The sequence below is a fragment of the Mixophyes fleayi genome, chromosome 4 (genome assembly GCF_038048845.1).
Source record: "Mixophyes fleayi isolate aMixFle1 chromosome 4, aMixFle1.hap1, whole genome shotgun sequence".
NCBI classification, from domain to species: Eukaryota; Metazoa; Chordata; class Amphibia; order Anura; family Limnodynastidae; genus Mixophyes; species Mixophyes fleayi.
Window position 1 is genome coordinate 109881709 of NC_134405.1, and position 22641 is coordinate 109904349.

The 22641-nt window shown below is 39.4% G+C and overlaps 1 protein-coding gene across 1 annotated transcript in view; it reads left to right on the forward strand.

The window, feature by feature from the left end:
* Positions 1-3628: 3628 nt before the first annotated feature.
* The window catches only part of TNFAIP8L3 (TNF alpha induced protein 8 like 3), a 70208-nt gene continuing 51195 nt past the window's right edge, over positions 3629-22641 (forward strand). The window contains exon 1 of the mRNA XM_075207992.1: positions 3629-3824. Within this exon, the coding sequence (XP_075064093.1) occupies positions 3779-3824 (46 nt within the window). The 5' untranslated portion in view covers positions 3629-3778. The remainder of the gene's footprint in view (positions 3825-22641) is intronic.

The following is a 22641-nucleotide window of genomic DNA, read 5'->3' on the forward strand; positions in this document are numbered from 1 at the left end:
GGTGGGCTCGGATTCACGAAATCCGAGTGCGCTCATCTCTAATATTTATATTCCCTATCTGTATTATGTGTTGGTCCCCATGTTCTGTCTATTAGTGTTTGATCCGTAGTCCACACTGTTCCGACTTCAGAGGGGATACTGCTGACCCCGGCTGAAAGACCCCAACCAATACAAGACCCACAAATAATCTGCCCACTGTTAAGGAGTTGATATTTTTAATGGGGCAACAAAGAAAGAATTAAGGATTTATAACTTAGCAGTAATCACAACAAATTAATATATAAGTAACTGTTTACGGTATTTATAAAGCTCCTTGTTATTATTACAAGTTCTCCTGGCGAAAAGACATTTACCCCTGCTCCTAGAGTTCAGACACTATCTAATTTAGGGACAGTGCCTGTGAAGCTATTTGTTTTAACTACTCTATCTAGATCTCCTCTTACTGTTTTTCACCTGGCCAGGACTTTACCGTTCATGCTGGAGTTTCAAGTAAGGGTTTTATAAGTTAGTGGTACCATTTAAAGCTTTATCAAAGTGATGAGATATTACAAAATCCCTGTTTATCCATTCTTGCGGTGGTCCTAGATGCCCAGTAGATGTCATCTGCTGCTCCAGTCCAAGGTGCTTCTGAAAGTTTCATCAGCTGCTCGGAGACCAGGTGGTTCTAGATCAGTGCTGGACAAGACCGGCTGGAATCCTGTCTATTGGACATGAGTGGGACCAGGGATTACTACTCCTCCCTATTCTGTCCTGACCTGTCTTGATCTAACTTGTATTATGCCTACTCCTTTATCCAATAAATGACAATCTGGTATCTAACTGCAGCACCTTATTGACTCTAGGCTTGTCTAATTTATAAACTTTCTGACAAATTAACATTTGTCCAATAATTTACTGAATAAAATGACAAACTATATTTCACTTACTGACATAGTTTATCTGGCATATTAACCTTTTTTTGCTGTCTTGTAGCTACAGCATCATCCATCTATTGGACATATATTTGTTTACAAAGTAGTTCCATTTTATACTACTACTATTTTATTAAATACATGCATGGATAAAAGGGGGGAGGTATGAAGGGGGAAACTATGAATCCCTGCTTTCTGAAGACTTTCTGGTCATTACAAAAATGATGGTGGTCCATAAGTACTGGTTGTCGGTGTTTGGTCCACAGTCTATTCAACCCAGAGAGAGGCGAGACCCTGGTCAACATGAAACCCCCAAATAAGATGGACATTACTCTAGAGTTTAAAATAGTGTCAGTAAGCTGGTGGTACCACTTATCTCTTTAAGTAGACAATGGGGTCATTGAATGTCAATGTTGATCCCTCTTTACTATGACCTGGGAATGTGGGGGAAGAAGGGTGGGTGTTAGATGTTGTCTCCTGAAACTGTTACCTGCTTCTCCGGAAAAACCTGGCCCACTTTCAACTTGCTCTGACTTCTATTTTCTATCTTACCTATTTCCTGCACTTTAAATAACTCTGTTATTAAACTACAGAACCTTGTAATAAATTATTAGCTTGTCTAGTAACTACTAATGTTATCTATATTTGAGTAAACTAGTAACAATCAATAGATTTTCTAACCATTCTGGCTATATTTTACTTAATGACAACTAACTCCATGACTAAAAGTACAGACAATATCTAATTTACCAAGAGGCAATTATTTAATTACAAACTTACTGATCGAAAAGATCTGACTTCCTACATTGTTATTAACTGCTAATTTACCAACTAAAATGACACAATTTTATACTTACTAAAAGGCTAAAAATTTGTAATGGCAGTGGGATATTACAGAGTAATACAGAGGTGCCACCACACCAAGAACAGGATTGTTTCAAAGATCTACTGGAATACTATCTCTGTGAGGATTATGTACTATATTTATTTTCCCTTAATATTCAGGTATAACAATGTATATTGTATGTAACCTTGTAATGTAATCTCAACGTGTGCTTTGCTAAATGACATGAGTCTGAACCTATGCAAGTGTCAATAATCTTTTAAACTTAGTCAGATCCAGGGATAGATAAGCATCTCTGAAGAGTTTTTTTTGCATGCAGTGGATGTGGACCTGACCAGCGAAGCAGAACGAGCAGAGGTGAGAATTCAAGCCCTGTGAATATTTCAGATCTCAAGACATCCATAACTCACTTCGGTAAGCTTGGTGTCATTTTGGGAATCAATCTGACCTAATTGAAAATGCAATTCCTAAGGTGGGGGGGGGGGGGGTGAAGAGCCTGTAAGAAGAATTTAAAATATTCTGCTTTAGACATTACAGAGTGCATTTTCATGAGGGGGTCTATCAAAATTGAAATGTCACATTTCTCAATTGTGTTCCCTCACACTTGGTAAAGTATGGGGAAACCTATTTAACAAGGATCGCTGTGCTACAAGTACCGCTGGATGGAGATAAAGCATTTTTTCAATGGCTAATATTTTTATTGTATATTTATATTTTATATACTTTTATCTATTTTTTCCCCCATCCACTACGTGGAACTGAAAGCCCAAACATGGACTTTCAGTTCCATTACACAAGCGTGAACCGCCTAGCCGAGTCAAGCATGAGCCCATCTGCAAAGGCTGGCACAGTAAAGAGGTAAGTAAACCTTACCACTCCCAGACAGTAAATTTTAATAATAAATCATAAGGATAGGTTGTTGGTTATCACGATAAGCGGGGACAGAAAACCAGCCCTATTGTCATTTCTTAGTGGATAGACTCGCTAATGGTGCTTTTAAATTGAAATGCAGAAAATGGTTTATTTATACTTAGTATTGATCTGAAATGTTGGAGACTTCATATATTTTCAAAAATATAAAAGGAACAGGGGCTAACTGGGCTGGGGGGCATCAGTCCCATAGTGGGCAACCTTGGGCTGGGTCACTGGGCCATCTACATAGGATTTCCTTTAAAATATTCCTAAAAGTCTGCAGAGTCGAGTCTTGCCCCCTGGGCTAAAATTTGCCAGCCATTCCCTGGACAGGGAATAGAATAAAGATTTAATTGAAGTACACGCAAGTGGTACTATATGTGCATAATGCATAAACGGTTTTTACATTTAAAATATACACCATAAATACATTCTATATTTGATAGCAGTGAAAACGAGTCAGTGTAAAGCACTGAAATTTGTGCATAGAACATAAATACATCCTGTGGAAAACAATAAAATACTGTATTCAGCTTTTCCCACAGAAACTGCCAACACATAGCTGACTCACTTTTCCTATTTCGGGTAATAATAAGATGTATTTCAGGAGGATATATATCTGTATTTTAGTGTTGGGTATCAGAATGATTTCAGTACTTTGCCTTCAAACACAGTCCAGGAATCAGGTGTTAATCAATGTGATATTGTATCTTAAAACATCAGCTTCTATAAATAAGCTAAAATGTTAAGGTGCATAGAATAATTTAACTTATCACCAGAAAGCACACGGAATTGAGGACAGACAGCCTACATAACATGCACAGTACTAAAATGCCAGTTATTCTGACATTGTGCAGGAAACGAGCAGAAGCTCTGCTGTTGCCTTCAGGATAAAGACCCATTCTTATTGGCTGCGACACATAGGAGGGGACAATCCCGACTTTTTGATTGGTTGTTGGGGTACTCTCTTGCCTGCATCGTTCGGAAGCTTGGAGATGCTGATCCGCACAGCTCACCCCGAGCCAGAGACGGCGAATCTCAGTAGTGTCAGAAGCACAGAGGAGGTCCCAGACCGGGGAGTGCAGTGCAGGGACAAGCCAGACCCCCAGCCATGGACACGGACTCCGGGGACCTCAGCGAGGGAGAGCTGTCACCAGGTAACGAGGATAAACTTATATAGAGAAGTGCTGATTGACACCCATCTGCCCCACTTCTAGCTCATTTCACCTAATTGACATGGGCGGGACCCTGAATTTTACTTAATATCACGATGGAATTAACGAGTGCAATATGTCACACAAAATGAAATGATAAAAAAAAAAAGAAGAAACAGAGTTTGTCCTTAAAAGAGTTGTTGAGCTCCACAAGTGTGATTAAAAGTTTGTTTTTTGTAAAAGGTCAATGATTTCGTGTTCATCAATCGCATCAACACCTCTCGGTCATCATTGACTAGTGTAGCAGATAAGAGCGGTTTGAAAATGCAGTGTTCTGTTGCTCATACCTGTAGCTTGTCTCTACTGCAGAACAAACTGCAGTCGGTGCATTGCACACAACTCCATTGATAATTGGAATTGGAATTTTAGACATTTGCACGTAGTTGGAGGCACTGGGCGCAGATATGCTATCTGTACCTGGCAGCATGCTAACTGGTAAACTTGTGTATCTATAAATACAAAGTTATCTTGACCGCTAAATTATCCTGCTGTCAATGTGTAATTGTACCGCTTGACAAAGCCATTTTTTGCAGTTCTAAATAAGGTTCTTCTCCACAGAAGTCAAGAGTAGTAGTCCGTTCTTTTCCTGTTGTCATATTGCTATATAAACCATGTTGTTCATTGGGGCAAACATACGAAAATGTTTTACTTCATCATCCCTTTGACAGCAAGCTGATTTGTGGCAGTGCTGATTTACAGCAAGCTGGTGTTACTGATCCCTTAAAGTAGCCCACACACCATACAAAACCGAATTACATGCAATGTTGGCAGAGTTACATAGACAAAATATCAGCAATATAAAGTGGCAAGGCAAGAGCACAATAAATCAAATAAATTGGGTTTAAAGAACATTACACCATATGTTTCTGTGCTTTCAAACTGTTTATTTAATTTAAAACCTTTCTCTGTTTCTTTGTTATTATGCCAAAACAAAAGTCTTGGGTTTATGAGAGAACAAAAAGTGTTTTTTTTTTTTTTTTTTTTTTTTTTTTTTTTTTTCTTCCTTTGTGCTATGTGGCCTTGTTCTATGTAGTTAGTCTTTTGGAATTTTGGTGTGGGGTCATTAACCCACAAGTTGCTAAAGTGAATAGACTGTTATGTAACCTAACATTGATGAAAAACAATAATGTAAAATAATACAATATGAATGTGTATTTTTCTACCACTCATTTCACAAAAACACATCTTGCCCCTAGTCTTCATTATCGGGTCCCAAAAATTAAGAAAATATAGCTTTGTGGTAGGTACTGTAACACACTGTTTAACTGAACAGATCTGCAGAATCTACATGTTTTTATTCTCCTTCAGAATGGACAGCAAAATGGGATGTCTCCGATGTGTTCACTGTTGAGCAGTCTTTTTTTTTTTTTTTTTAACCAGTCATTAGCACTAATCCAGAATAAGGAACATCTTGCTTTAATGATATATTTGTGGTCACATAATAAACATTGATTTGTTGGTAGTTTTTGTACCGGAATGGGCCTGGACTACATAGCAATGTGTCGCACATAACATGTTATTATACAACAAACATAATTAGTGGTTTATTCACCAGATTTTTACTGGGAAAATCCAGCAGAGAGAAGATCACAATTATCTAAGAAGAGATTGTCAGGGGCTTGATTCCTCTGACATGACTTCTACAGTTTCCTTCATCATTATGGTGTTCATTCCCTGTCTAGACTGCACAGCACCTTTTGTAACCAATGTACAGAGCTTCGTAGTAGTATGTTCTGTATTGTAACAGGATATGCAATACTTTCTCTGTTCTCTGAATCTTTCAGCTGATCACAATCTTGCATGAGAGATTTAAGGATAAACATTCAGGTTATATGTTTTCACTTATATATGAATTTTATATTCCTGTGCCTGCCTAAAGTCACTGTTAACAGTGTGGGTTCTACTCATTCTTCCAAACTGCAGAGATAAGATAAGCTTAATATGATAGCAACAGTCAATTTACACAGATTAGAAGCTTGACAGAAAGATATCATTGACTGCTCGGGATTGTTCTAATACGTGCTCTTCAGATTTTTACAAACTGACCGGGTGGACAATTTCAAGTTTTAACAAATACAACCAGCCTTTTCTATTAGTTGTGTGAATTCATATTTTATAGTCTGTATAGCGCTAACTGTTAAATTCTGATTCATTGTGCTTATTATTGTAATATTGGAGCAGGGAGAGCGCACTGCCATTCATGTTACCAGCTTAGTTTCCCAGTTGTAATCTATACCATCAGCAAAGCCATGCATACTACATTCAGTGTATGTGTCATCACCAGATCTTAATGTAAATAAGAAACTTTTGCAATATGTTCACCATATTGTTCCTGCAAAATGTAATGTATATATTCATGACATGCAAATAATCTGTGTTATAACATCAATCAGGTTTTCCAATCAGAAGAGTAAGCAATGCTATTGAAATTTACATGGTAATCACCTGAGGTAGGGACAGGTGTCATCTTTGTAATCTGTGTCTCAGTCGTACGTATCTCTCTTTAAATGTATGTTCTATCTAACTGTAGTCAGTAATGCAGAAAGTCCTGCTCTCTAGGGATAACATCCTATCATGGAACACTAATGTTATACTTTACACAGCCATTTTCCTTCTTTATTTAAAAAATAGAAGTAGCTATAATGTTCTGTAACAACCACATCACACACCAGCAAGGCTTTGATTAGGCCAGTGTTGGCTAACCTGTGACACTCCAGGTGTTGTGAAACTACAAGCCCCAGCATGCTTTGCCAATATATAGCAGCTTATTGCTGGAAGGGTATGCTGGAACATTTAGTTTCATAACATCTGGAGTGTCACAGGTTAGCCAACACTGGATTAGGCAGTACTCTGTAAGGAATTCACTTCTAGGCAACACCCAACTCCTATCCACATTCCTATATTTCCAAAGCACCCTCAAAATTCATCTATAGGTGTGGAATGTGTCCACCTGTTAAACCTCCATCCATTCCTTCCAACTTGCAAAACTGAGAATCCCTTTAAAAGATGAGCACAGTTTCGAAGATGCAGAACTTTCAAATTTAAAGTCTCTAGCCATTGCTGAATAATTTATATTGGGTGAGTCTGGATCGTTGTCCTGATGATAAGTCATGGGTGAGATCACCTGTCCAACCAGGATGGGACTGGCTATTACAGTCTCCAGAGGATTCTCTCTATCCATCTTATAAGAAATGAATGTGTTTTTTTGTTGGTTTTTTTTTTTTTGCATCAATATTTTTATTGAACATTTTCAAAGATATATGGGGTACAGAAAAAAAAAAAGAGGGGAAGAGAAAAATACAAACAAAGGAAAACACATAGGGGGTCCCCGCGCAGGGGGAAAGGAATCACTCGATTAAAATAAGGCACACTATATAAACAATGTACATTTAACATTTACTGATAAAAGAAAAAGAAAACAAATGATACAGCGAGAAATATCAACCTTCATTTTGACCTACCGAAGATGTTTCTACCATGGAAGGGGTATCAGGGGGTTGGAGCTGCTCGACAGGCTGGGGGGATTCTATGAGGGCCGTTGGAGAGTGAGCTGCTGGGAAGTCGGGAGTATCTTGAGGAGCCCCAGGGTCATGTGTGATGTAAAAATGAATGTGTTTTTAATATAAATGAATATTAATTTACTGCTTACAGCAACATATGTGTAAAGTTTCCAAAGTTCTAGTAGTCTAGCAATCTGCGATTGCTGCACTGGTTTTATCTAAGGAGAGGGAATGCCGCTGGACCCGACACAGAAGAAAGTCCCCAAATAACGTGATGCTTTATAGATTTTGTTTTTTGGGGGGTGGGAAGGAAAGAATGGGAATGGCACACAGCAGGCATGTTTATGGTAAATTTGTAAACAATGTAGTAGTCTTTACTAGATACATACATTATCTTAACATTTAATGTACTACATAAAGAAGATAATGTCCATGTAAATTAGGGATATTTTGTCGATAAAATAAATTAATATACTATTGAAAAGAACAGTAGTTGCTAGCATGTTTTTTATGGTTACTATAAAACCTGAGATATCGCTTCATTACAGTTACTGTATAATTCAATAAATTTAACGTTTGTTCCCTAAAACATACCTCCCAATTGTCCTGGTTTGAGGGCCCTGTCCCGCCATCCCGATCAGGACAGCAATGACAATGTTATAGTGAGACAAGGTTTGTTGCTGTGAGTAGTGCACTAGAATGTCAGGGTTTGTGTTTTTCTGTACGTAATGTTCTATTGTTATTCTGGACAGAACTTAGTTTGTCTATCCTTGATTCTGATGTTAGTCTCTGATTTGTTAAACCTAAATCCTGACTGGTCCTCTTTTACTGCTTCTACTCAATCTGTGCACCATCAAGCACTGCATTACAGAGACTCGTGTTTAATCGCAATACTCTCCCTTTCTAATGCAGCAATAAGTGTGTAAACGTTTATTTATGTACAGTCAGACACTTCACTACAAAAAATCATATTAACCTTTGAATCACTCTATTAACACAGGGGTTGCCATTAATAAATATGGGCCCAACCTGTAGTGTACTAATGCATGTAAAATAAAGTATTTGAAAGAAAACCTCAAACATCTAGCCTGGATTAGGGCACTACCTCACTTTTGTCCCTCTCAATCAAACGGGCAGATAAGTAATTTACCACTTTTGCTGTAGGCCATTGTCCTTATACTGCTGAAGTCCTTTCTCAGCAAGTCACTGTGATCTACAGGCATGGTTGCAACTATCTAGGAACAGGATTACCTCCTACAGGGGCTGGGGGGCAGAGCGGCATCTTCCCCCCTGGGCTGGTCCTATAGTGGACTACCTTGGGCTGTGTCATTGGGCTACTTGCATTTTTTTTTTTTTTCTTTTAAAATGTTCCTAATAGCCGAGCCCTCCCCCCTGTCAAAGTTGTATAATTGGATGAATGAAAGTATATTGGTTAATATTGTTTTGCTGTGCTATTGCGATCCGTATGCCACGTAACACAGATCCGTACGTCACGTAAAGGGTGGCATGGTGCGATCGCGCTGTAAAATACGCACTTACACACTCGCATTACAACATTTAGTTATTTATATAATTCATATTCATATTGGTTCCGTTACACTGTAATTTATGAGCAGATAGTATTTGTTTATTATTAGTCTATATATAGTATGATTATATGTACACTTCAGTGCTATTCAAGGTTCAGGTTATAGGAAAGGTGTCATGCCTAGTATCATATTAAAACCCTATTCATCAGCAGCTGTCCGGTTCCATCGCCGAAGAGATCGCATATTGCATGCTCTAGTTATTGATGCTAGGGAATAAACCTTTGTATGATGCTGGCTATGAAATGCTAATTGACTAAGATGTAACTGGAGCATTGGCGGGAAGAAAGGAGCTCGACCCCCACATTTGGATTCCTTAGATTGAATCAGCCTATGACCTGTTTAGCCTGGACCCATCTGATGTCTGGACCTATAGAAGCAAGCCACGTCATTTGCATTGTTCTCTGTAACACTGAATGTGTATATATGATCATAGCTGCGCACCCAGTTCTCAGTCTTCACTGACCACAGTATTCTAACAGATATACTGTCCACTGGGTCCCGTGGAAGCGCAGCGAGCGCATGCGATAGCAGCGGTATGTATTTATCTTTTGGTATTGGCTGTACTGTACTGTATCATAATATAATGTATTGAATTGTTGGCTATTAACATCTGCTCAAATAAATCACTTTGTGCGTTAGAAACACAATACAATCGCCTATGCAATGCTTATTTGAAAACGATAGAATTACTTTAATACCCCCGAGCTAAAATTTGCCAGCCAGCCCATGCCCTCCTGTCTCCAACAGTCAGTCATATTTATTTAATACCTGGCATTCCTGATTTTCTGTCTGAGAATAGTCAGCTCTTGGGAAGGAGTGTCTGATCTGTTTCCAACTTGTCTGTTTCCTACTGAGCCCCCCACTGACCTCAAAATGGGTTTGGTGGGACAAGTTTTCATCCGGTCACAAGATATATTTCCATTTTGACTCTACAGTTGTCCCTTGTAACTGAATTTACTACTGGGCCTTGCATACCCCAATCTGATACTGTGTCCAACCAAGAGAACTGCACCTGCTTCAGACTTATACTGGCACTGATTACTGGAGAATTACAATATACCTTCTAACCATAGCAGAATTCACTTTGTGGCTAGCTGCAGGTACTCAAAAGCTTAAGTACTCTTCAGTGACAGCAGGTTAATGGGGATGGACCAAGTCTGAATGTTTTAATAAAATATAATTTTAGATGTTTTCTTGCTACTTGAAAAGTATACTTCCATGCCTCAAAGATGATTGGGATAAGGAATAATATTAAAACACATTTATTCTGCCATTTGCATGATAATTTGGACACTAAGGGCCAGATTTACTAAGCTGCGGGTTTGAAAAAGTGGGGATGTTGCCTATAGCAACCAATCAGATCCTAGCTTTCATTTATTAAGTAACTTCTACAAAATGATAGCTAGAATCTGATTGGTTGCTATTGGCAACATCCCCACTTTTGCAAACCCGCAGCTTAGTAAATCTAGTGGTACTGTAGTGTTTTGTAGTTGTTTATTTACAAAATCACATTTTACCTTGGCAGTGTAACTAACATGACAATTGCTACTTATAGAAACAAGTTAGATACATGATTATTGTTACATATAGAGGGGCATTTCACACAGAGGTATGCAATCATGGGATTTACTCCCTTCAGGAGGTCCGCACCAAACCACCATGACAACATCAAAATAAACAGGGGATACAAGTGTCCCAACGCAGGAAACTGCTCCATATAGCGATATGCAAATTAATTCATTAGAGTTTACAGAAGAAAATATGACGGGACAGATGAAGGGACTTGCTGTTCTGAAACATCATGTTTTATTCTGTAAACTCTGCTGAATAAATTTGCATATTGCTATGTGGAGCACTTTGGTGCACTGTGATACTGTATCCGCTGTTTGTTTTGCTTGTCACTGCGCTCTTAGTAATGATTGCATCCCTGCCAAACATAGCACTGTACACTCTCCACACTCGGCGGGTCAATTTATCAATAGGTGCAAAGACCTAGATCCGGAGAAGACTGAAGTTTTCGTTGGATTTAGGCCCTTTTCCTATTTATCAAAGCCCCAGGCCAGTGAAGACTATCGCTTGGGGGGCAGGCTATTTAACATGGACAGTGATGGTAAAAGTACTGCTGCCGTTCTCCTATAGCTACCACCAGTGCTGATGCTGAGATATTTGGAGCCCGCCTGCAATCTTCAAAATGGCGCTCTCCTCTTCTGTAGATGAACATATTTTCACACCTGCAACATGTGGAACTCTGTACATGCCTAGCTCCCCTCAGCCCATCACAGGGACAGATTCATCTTTTCTGGGGTGTACAAAGATGTATCAAGTTACTGAAGTACGCACAGCTGGTAGCCATATTGCCAGAATAACTTATCCAGGCAATGATCAGGACTGATCCACCAAAATCTGTAGTGACCCACTAGAAGCGGGACAGTTGTCAGTGATGCGGTGTCCTACCTGTTCTTGCAGCATTGACTACCTGGCGCTGCTGCTGGTGTCATCAGCTTGGCTGAATCCTGGAATGTTAGGTCCCCCGTTGTCACAAACTTACCTGCTCCTGTGCTGCTGATTTCTCTGCCCTGTGTACAGCTCAGCACCTCCTGGTTGGGTGGTCACATGATCTTGGCTGGGAGGCAGCATATACAATCTGCAGAGTATATAAAGCTCACACGGACACTGCAGTTGTGTCAGAGCAACAGGTTACCACTTGGCATCTACTTCTCTCTGTGTATCCTTTGTGCTACATTCTGTTGTTTCCCTGTGTATGATCCTTTGGCTTGTTAGACCTCTGCTTCTGGACATCCACTCTGCTGCCTGTACTCCTGTGTATCCGATCTGACTATCCATACCGACCACTCTGCTGTCTGTGTTCCAGTGTTTGCGACCCGGCGACCTTCCTGTGTGCAAAGTTCCTTCGATGTATCAGACCCGGTGTTTTACTGATTACAGCTTTGGATTCTTCCAAGTGTGCTGTACCACTTCATCTAACTAAATCCTTCTTTACCTCGCTGTACTCTACCACTACAGAGTCCGCTCTCCCTGGTCCAGCCTTGAACTCTTACCAACCATCTGTCACCTATCACGTCAGTAGGCTAATCTAAGGCCCGTGACCTGAGGACCTCCGGCTGCAAAATCCATCTGGCTTGCGGTGGTTCTTGGTGAAGACCGGGAGATTCGTTAGACTCTGTGCCTTGGGAAGGACATTGCTAACAATGACTGATAGAAAACTCCTGAGAATCGTAACACTTGTTTTAAGTGGAGATAAATATAATTCACCTGATGGGAATCAAAGTAACTAGTGAAAACTCTAGTCCCCAACCAGCTCCAACATTAAATCAAAACAGAGGGAGGGGCTGTCACTCAGATTGGGGAGAGAGAGTGGGAGAGGCTGTCACATGCAGAGGGGGAGACATAGGGAGAGGCTTTCACATAGTGAGTGTGAGTTAGAGGCAGAAGCTGTCACATGAAGCGCAAGAGACAGAGGAACAGAATTTCACAAACTCAGGGGAAGACCGAAGGAGAGGCTGTCACATTAAATTAGAGATACAGAGAGACTGACACATGTAGTGTTGGAGACAGAGTGAGAGTCTGTAACATACTGAGTGTGAGGTGGAGGGTAAGGCTGTCACACGCAGAGTGGAGGAAGGCGGAGATGACATTGACTTGAAATGTAGCCAAAAGACGCAAATTGGTGTGTGTGTCCGAGTATCCAAATAATCTTACTTGGAACAGTGAGTGTAAACCGATTCTAACCACCAAAATTCAATATAAAGGTTGTAGACAGTGTTGAAAGTAAATAAATAAACACATAATATTGTATCTAGAAATGTGTTTAATTGGTATCAGTAAGAGGTGACCAGTGTGGTAATGAGTTGGAAGATTAGAATTTCGGTGTTCAGTGCTAGAGAGATTTAATTGTTTTGGATGCAGTATTATAGCACAAGAAAAGATATTTGATGGCAATTACATGTGGCAGTATTAGTCGCATTCTCAAGAATTGGGACAAAGCTATAAAAAGTCATATTGCTCCTCATTGTAAATATGACCATGTGTGGCTGCATATAGTAGACAATGTGTGTAAGTCTATATTGAATCAAATATAGTGATCTCCACTTATGAATGAGTCAGTAACACAGAGAATGCTGTGTTCGTAAAGGACGTGCTGGTTGGCTTTCTGTCCTCACCGTTGTCCAGTCTGTGAGGGAATGTGCTGTCTTGAGTATGTATGGTTCAGTCTGTGAGGGGACGTCCCTTCTATCCTGTTATGGTAAATGTAATCTCCTACTTCTATCCCGCGGTGGCTCTATCTCTGATGTTGGAACAGATGTCTCAAACTTTCATACATTTTAATAATCAAATGAGTAAGAGACCTGTAAATCAATAGAGTAGCTGCCCTGGCAAACTTTAATTGATGCAGTAGAAGATTTTCTAACATTGTTACAAAAAATCTTGAATATCATAGGGTCTGGTTACATAAAACCCTCAAGATAAAATACCCTGAAATTTATATTTAATTGGTTGGGTTATGAAGGATAGTGATGTTTGGTTGATGAGGTTAGTACTTTATAGTGTCTGTAGGTAAATTATATCTGAACCACTGTGTTTGACTGGGCACTGAGGCCAAATCCAGAATGTTGTAATTTGCTACACACTTTCTATTTGTTTCCTAGTACAACCAAAATAGGCATTCTCAGAAGAGGCCATCAAGAGGGACCCAGGAGGATAGTGACCTTACTGGGCCATCTCCCAAAGTTTGCTAATGGGCCCAGTGGTGCCATGTTCCACCCCTATGTCCAAGCTTGGTTACAGCAACTATCCAGGACCTTCCTGCACATCCACTGCATGTTCCATGGAAATAACAGGACTTCTTCCTACTCCCGCTGACTTTTCTCGATGTAATATAAATGTGGAAAATTTCTGTGCAACCTGAGCTGACACAGTCCATGTGTCTGAGGGATTACTTATGATGTAAGTGTCGAGTTCTCTCTGTGCTACCCTGTATGCATCTATTGTAAAGTGGATATAATTGAACCTATAGCCCAAACCATTATTGTAATAGGGAGTATATTTACTTAACTATGGGTTTAAAAAAGTGGAGATGTTGCCTAGAGCAACCAATCAGATTAGCTGTCATTTATTTAGTACATTCTACAAAATGACAGCTAGGGGCGTAATCAATTGTGAGCGTTAACGCTGCAAAACGAGCGCTGGTAAAATATTACCGTTTATACGGTAATATTGCGCGCGAAAAGCTCAGGGAGCGGCAAGCTGAAATTCCGCGAGTAATTACCGTATTAACGGTAAGATTTTTCGAGCGCTTGTTTGTTAGCGTTAACGCTAACAATTGAATACGCCCCCTAGAATCTGATTGGTTGCTCTAGGCAACATCTCCACCTTTTCAAACACACAGTTTAGTAAATATACCCCTAGGTGCTTTAACCCTAGCAAAATATACTTGGACATTAGGGCTTTCCTCTTAATACTTATGTTTTACCTATAGAAATAGGTTTAGAGCATTGTGAAGCAAGCAACATACAAAATAGAGTATCTTATATTTTTTATGCCTGTTCACACCACCTTTAAAGCTCTGCTTTATAATCTTTGATTTACAGTCCATCCATAATAGTTATATTGGTTTGTTTTTGTATGTCACTTTTTAAGTTATTACTTTTTATGTACAGTGCTTTGAGATATATTGATGCTGTGGGGTTTTTGTTTTGTTTTGTTTTTTATTTTGTTTTTTTAAACATTTTGGTCACGGGTCAAGTGAAGGATTCGCTTCGAATACCAAAATATTTTATTTAATAGTCATGACTTCCTCATCTTCAGTAAGTAAATAAGCTGCTGACTTGACAGCTTGCCTGTAGCGTCTCGGTTATGATAACAAGTTATTAAAATCCTTCTTACAGACTGAATTCTGACAATGTGCCTCACAAATAAGCGGATTTGATTTGCTGTTTTTTTACTTGTATTTTGTATAATGTCGTGTTGTAACCTTGTTGACCAAACTTATTCTGTGTTAACATATTACATGTAGTGGTTTCCTATACTAAAGTGTTCAGTTTATTTCAGTCCTTGCCTTTCTGGCTCTGTTTTTAAGGAAAGTTCTGTTCATTTGCAGTTGGTAGTGGGACCAACTTGCTAACTTTTTTTTTTTTTTTTTTTATGTTTAATCAACTGATGATGTCAGGTTATTCAATGGAACCTTTATGGTTATCCCAATCTTTTTTAGTAATCTTGTAGAGACTATGGTCCAGACACTTACTTCTCTGCTCTCCTACAGCCAAAGTGTTTCAATTGAATAGCAAAAGGAAGCACTTGCATCAACTTTCAATTACTAATGCCAAGTGTATTGCATAATTTTCTGCAGTAAGGAAATTATGGCTGGTTGTCTCTTATCAATTATCTATACATTTTGGCATCTGCAAACTGATATTTAAATATTCAGATGGCTTGTGGTATTAGCTAGTATAAACCTGTGCTGAAATCACAGCTATTTTTCTAGATGCATCTCTAAAACTCTTTACTATACATTATTGTGTTTTTGTTTTGTTTGTTTTTTTTTAAAGAGTAAGCAATACGATACATAAGCTTCCCTAAATTGTGGGCAAGAGTAGACTTGTAGAGGCTGTTCTATTGGACCTACTTTAGAGATTTCCTTTATAAACAAGACCCAGAACATTGAATTTTAAATCTTCCAAGCAGTAGGATTAACCCTATTAGTAGGATTAACCCTATTGGATTATGCAACTTCACTAGTGGTTCCTTATTTTCCTTATTGTTGGGGGAGTTTATTGAGGGTTTGAATGCAAAACACTGATCACATGTGTTTGTTAACCATATATATTCATTGTAGAATGGCTGCAAGCCAAGTGATGGCTGCATAGCTAGTGTGTAATAGTTCTAAGTGTATAGTTACAAGTGTAAAAATTTAAATCGCATAATTCGGAGTCATACTGGAGTTAAACAGGAAGAAGCAGGAGAAGAACATTCTGCCTATTATCACAGCTACAAAAGGACAACAGTCAGTATTCACCTGAAACTCCATATTCTACCCCTGATGTTTTCATCTCTCCCTGGCTACAAGCTTCACACCACAAGACGACTGTTTTGGACTCTGCTCTTATTTTTTACTCGGCTCATGAAAGTTTGTTTTATCTGTCAGTTTATTTTCCCTGCAAAATCCCCTCTGTTTAATCAGCCTGCTCTACTAGTTGCTCAGCCACTCCCTACCCATGCTACAGCTATTTCATTCCCCTATTTCATCATTGTACTTTCAATTCTATTCAAGGCTTTGTCTGCCATCTCACGTAGGAAGAAATTATACTGATTTTGAGCCACTTTCCTCTCTCATGACAGAATTCAGCTACTCCATCACCTGTTCTTTATTACTCACCATTCAACACTTCCACCCACATCATTACTCCATGCAGTCCAGACATCCACAAATAAACTACATCTACTGCAGCCTCACTCTGCACTACTTCTCTGATTACACAGGACATTGCAATTATGTAATTCTTTTAATTCCCCTATTTTTGCTAGTTTACTTACAAATCCCAATGCTTGCCAAAATATTTTTCTTTCTCTCTTTTCATGGCATTATCTATAGGACTATATCATCCCTCATCCATCCTACAACACAAACCTTTGTCCACATTGCCCCTTCATTACTTAACACTCATGAACTAATTTCCTATTTAAATTCAATAACTTTAACAGCTTCACCCTGTCGCAGGAAACTAAAAGGACACACATCTTACAATCATCTTTCCTACCTTTCTTCCTCCCTGCTTCTATTAGCTGGTGATATATCGCCTAATCCAGGTACCCCTCACTTCTCCCACATACACATATCTTGAATATCTTCCAAAGTCCTTTAAATGTGCCCTTTGGAATGCACACTCTGTTAGTAACAAACTTACCTCCGTACACAATCTCTTCCTCTCAAACAACCTAAACCTTCTAGCAATAACAAAAACATGGCTTACGCAATCGGACACTGCCTCAACTGCAGCCCTTACACATGGTGGTCTCCATTTCACCCACACCCCCAGACCAGGAGGCAGACAAGGAGGGGGGGGTTGGACTACTTCTCTCAACACAATGCACGTTCACAGTTCTCCCAAATGTCCCATCACTCGCATTCACATCTTTTGAAGTACATACTGTTAGGATTTTTAACCCGTTCCATATGCGTGTTGCTGTCATCTATCGCCCCCCTGGACCACACCAACAATTTCTTGAACTCTTCTCTGTATGGCTCCCTCACTACTTATCCTCTGACATCCCCACCATCATCATGGGTGATTTCAACATCCCTATTTCTAATCCATGTTCCAATGCTGCTTCCAAACTACTCTCTCTAACCTCCTCACTTGATCTCTCCCAGTGGTTTGAATCCGCTACTCATCAGGATGGCCATTATCTAGATCTTGTTTTCTCTAGACTATGCTCCGTTTCTGATTTCCTTAACACTCCTTTCACCCTCTCGGATCATCACCTTATTAGCTACTCGCTCACCCCCAGTTTTTAACCCTCCCTAGTGTCAAACTCTTCCAAGCCTCCTCACAACCGCAGTAATATCAACTCTATTGATCCTTAACAGTTTTCCACCTCTCTCCAACACCTTCTCTTCCCAATTTCTACATTCTCCTCCCCTGATCGTGCAGTACCCCATTTTCACCAAACAGTGCAACTGCCGTTTATCAAGTGGCTCCAGCGACACTACATACTCCGCGCAGACTTCGTTGCCAACCGTGGCACACTAAAGTAACACTCTAGAACTCTAGAAAAACTTTCTCATAAAACAGAACGTCACTGGCGTAAATCTTGTACCTCTAATGATTTGATCACATATACTGGTATCTACCACTCCTATAGAAATTCTCTGGACACTGCAAAACAAACATACTTCCAATCTCTCATCTATTCTCAGGCTTCTAACCCCAAACACCTTATTAACACATTTTAAATCTCTTCTCAATCCTCCCACCCCAAACCCTCCGACTACTATTAGTGCCCGGTATCTTGCTTCCTATTTCAAGGACAAAATAGATAAGATCAGACTTGAAATGGTATTATCTCCCTCGACAAGCAATCAGCTCAATTCCTTTGTGGCATCTTCTGACACTCCTCTTAATCCCATTCCCTCACAAATTGGTAGGTCCCTGTCTCCTGTGCTCATTCCACCTCTAACTATATTCTGTAATCTCTCTCTATCTACTGGTATTTTTCCATCACTATTCAAGCATGCAGTGATTACTCCCATTTTAAAAAAAACAAAATTCTGACCCAAATTCTCTCTCAAATTACCGTCCTCTCTAGAAGCTTGTAGGGGCATGGGAGCTGAGAAATAGAATAGCCTACACTTTCCTCACACACTTTCTTACAGCAAACAACCTACTGGATTCTTTTCAGTCAGGCTTTCGCTCTCAACAATCCACAGAGACTGCGCTGACCAAGGTTGTCAATAATTTTATCACAGAAAAAACTAAAGGCCATTACTCTCTTCTAATTCTCCTGGATCTCTCTGCTGCATTTGACACAGTTGACCACTCTATCCTCATACAGACGCTACAATCTCTAGGTCTTGAAGGCACTGTCCTATCCTGGTTCTCATCCTACCTATCTAATCGCTCTTTCAGTGTTAATTTCTCTGGGGCCACCTCTGCTCCGCTTCCTTTATCAGTTGGAGTACCACAAGGCTTAGTCCTAGGACCTCTGCTATTCTCTATCTACACCACTTCTCTTGGCAAAAATAATAAGCTCCTTTTGGATTTCAGTATTGTCTTTATGATGATACACAAATCTATTCTTTCCTGATCTTTCACCATCTATGTTGTCTTGCGTTAATGACTGTCTTTCTGCTATTTCATCTGGGATGGCTTCTCGCCAACTTAAATTCAATCTTTCAGAAACTGAATTAATAAAATTACCACCCAAAAACAGAAGCTTCCTGCCTGACATTTCTATTTTGTTGATAACATGACCATAAATCCCACCCCGCAAACTTGCTGCTTAGGTGTAATCCTTGACTCACAACTATCAATTATTCCCCACATCGACTCTATATCTAAATCATGTTACATACATCTAAAGAACTTTTCCAGAATACACACACACATCTCACACAAGACACTGCAAAAACCTTAATTCATGCACTCATCATCTCCCGCATCGACTATTGCAATTCCCTCCTTACTGGTCTTCCCAAAATTAGACTTGAACCTCTAATATCTATTTTGCACGTAGCGGCTAGATTGATTTTCCTTCCTAACCGTTCTTCCTCTGCTGAGCCACTCTGTCAGTCTCTACATTGGTTGCCTGTATTTCAGCAAATCCGATAGTAGAAGAATTTTATAACATACAAGGCCGTCAACAAAATTGCACCGACATACATCTCCTCGCTTATCTCAAAATATCTACCGACTCGACATCTCCGTTCTGCATAAGATCTGCGTCTCTCTTCCACTCTCGTCACATCCTCCCATTCCCGGTTACAGGACTTTTTTTTTGGGCTGCACCCAATTTATGGACTTCCCTCCCTTGCACAGTAAGGCTTTCCTCTAGTCTTCAAACCTTCAAGCGTTCTCTGAAAACCCACCTCTTCAGACAAGGTTATAATATTCCTCAACCAGCATCTTAATCTCCCTAGGTTACCCTATTATCACCCTCTACACATCTAGCACAAGACAACAATACTCTGACCAACATTACTGTGTGACTGATCACACAGCCCACTGACTTTTACCTTTGCATTCTAGCTGGTGGGGATGTCAGAGGATGTGCAATATGATGTAGCACATGCCCCTGTGTTTCAAACTCCTATTGTTCAATAGATTGTAAGCTTGCGAGCAGGGCCCTCTTACCTCTCTGTCTGTATGTATTACCCAATATTGTCTTATAAATGTTTGTTCCCAATTGTAAAGCACTACAGAATTTGCTAGGGCTATATAGATGATGATGATGATAATTTTCCTTACTCCAAGGCTTTTGGTAAAAAAAAATAGTCTCCATCAAGTGTAAGATTCTCCAGGCACAGAAAAATGGATAACATGTGGAGTTTTGTAGCTGTAGTGCAATGTGTGTCCCAAAGATGAGACAAGCAATATTGTCATCCCAATAACGAGTTGCTCTGATTACCAGCCCAGATCTGCAATCTTTCACAGACAACGGCCCAAATGTATCTCCTTACAGAACTACAGTAGTATGCCAGCCAGTACCAAAAATCAGCAACACATGAAATGGATATGCAGTTAATCCATACAGTTGATGTGTCTGTAACTGAACAAACTTGTCAGCAGGATGTTGACCTGAAATATAACCCACAGAGTGATTCAACATCTAGAATCGCTCTCGTATCCGCTTCTATTCATTTTGTGGGATGGAAAAATGGGCCCAGCAATTTTGGTGGTTATTGATATTGTATACATAAAAGACTGTCCTACTTTTTCCAATAAATAGAGTTTTGCTGTTTAAAGTTACAGAACAGCATGATTTTAAAAAGTGGTTTTAATACAGGTGGAAAAGTAAATTGATTTTTATGATAGAGTTGTCCATAAATTCAGTCTTGGAATTACATTACATTGTATGAGGATTTAGGTCCTATAAGAATTGTTCGGGGTATAGTTTCACTGATGCACACTTTAAAGGTAAGTTGCAGTCTTATTAAAAACTATATAGTGCAAGTAGATCAAAACGGCTAAAACCTTCAAAATAATAGATTGTATGTTCGCTGCCTGCCAAATGTAAACTATCACTAAAACTAAGTTTGTGTAATGACAGCATACTTGGCATTCTGCTTGTGAACAGTGTGGATAAAATCAGAGTCCAACTTGCAAGTACACTCATAATACTTTTTATTAGGTCATAATTTAGGGTAGAAAAGTGTAAGCTTCTCCTCTTTCTCCATGACTTATATTACTAATGAAGGCAGATACCTAAAAAGTGAGAGTGCTTCTAAGAGGACACAACTTCCAAGATGTTGTTAAAGCAGCAAACCCATGATAAAATTAGTTTTTTGTTTAGCACAAATAGGAATGTGTATATTTATCATTTTCCTTGGTTTGTTTCTACACCATGTTATAGACTACCATGGCAACCATAGTCATATGCCACATGATGTAGTGAGCAGAGAAGCTCTGATATCTGTGTAATGTAAAATACCCCCTCTTCTATTCCATTCTGCCTCCACATGAGCTGCTGTGAGCTCGTGTTTGTGTAACTGGCAGCCATATTTTGCGACCTCCAAAGAGATTTTGAAAAGGAGATAATGATTTGTAGAAGGGCAACTAAGAAAAATATCAGACAAGCAGCACCCCTTTAACTCCGGCACTCTAAGGGGTGTTGCGGAATGTGTGCTGTGAGGTTGTGTGTGTCCTCTTTCCTCTCTCTCCAGCACAGTGCCACCACCCAATTCTTTTTCACAGCTTGTAAGAATGGGTAAAGCGGCGCTGGCTTGTAACGGCAGCGCTTGCCTTTACAAGCCAGCGCCACTTTAAATTTTAGCTGTCAACTCGCCGATTCCCAGCGAGTTGAAGGAACCGGACTTTAATAAACTTACCCCCTGGAGTCTCCCTTTATTACTATACAAGATTTTCCTGGAAGTTCTACCAATCTGGTCACTGGTAAAATATTACCCATATCCAGAGCTGGGTGAGCTGCAAGTGGTACCCTCTGCCTGGGCATCTGTGGGTCTCACGCAGGTGCCCGACCTGAAGCTCATTTGATAGCTAGTTGCTCATATTTTAGAGGGGTGGATTACATTACAATTGCTCTACAAATGTCCACTACTTGCCTGGAATATACCGCTAGAAAATAGACATTACTGTCCTGTTTACCTATTAATGTGCAAGCTACATTTCATTGTGTGTTTAGCAAATACAAACAGAAAAAGATGGCAATACACAGAGATTAGGTCCCCTCTCACACATGTAGCACACACACTTATTTAGCCTGAATTCCAGATTTACAAATGCATGTGTTGAATGTGTGTAAGAGTTAATGCTCACATTTAAAGCAATATACACTTTTTATTAGACTGGACCGGCAAATTATGAAATCCTAGTTTTTACAAGGGCACATGTTGGAATAGTGTGTCCTTGATTGTAATGTATTGTTAGATGTCTATAACTATACATGTTTATGCCCATGTGAAATGGCTGTCACCGATCCTTCCGAGTATTACAGCACTTGTTACTATTATTAGATGCCTAGTTTCACACTTGTAACATAAATGATGCTGGCGTTCAAATTAATTAGTCTTGTTGTAATTAGAAATATATAGGGATAAAAGGGAAGCAAGGCAATAACAATATCATTCATGTTTTACAACAATAGAATTCAACATTTTCAGATCTTTAAGGTTATCTATTGTATGGCCGTATTTGTGTGAAACTGATGTAAATACTCTTCTGTAAAACTAGAATGTCTATTGTGTTTGAATTAAACTTATTATATAATCAGTGAAAGCACTGAAATGGCTTCATCAACCGCTGATGCGATTTATTGAGACATATATAACAAAAAATATATAAACACATTTATAACTTAAAAAATAAAGGCACTTTGGATCTAATGCAGGATAATTAACCTTACTTTTATGAGTTTTGCTGCATTTATGTTGCCGCTTATTATAAGCGGTAGACCCCATCCTCTGGAGTAGATTTATTT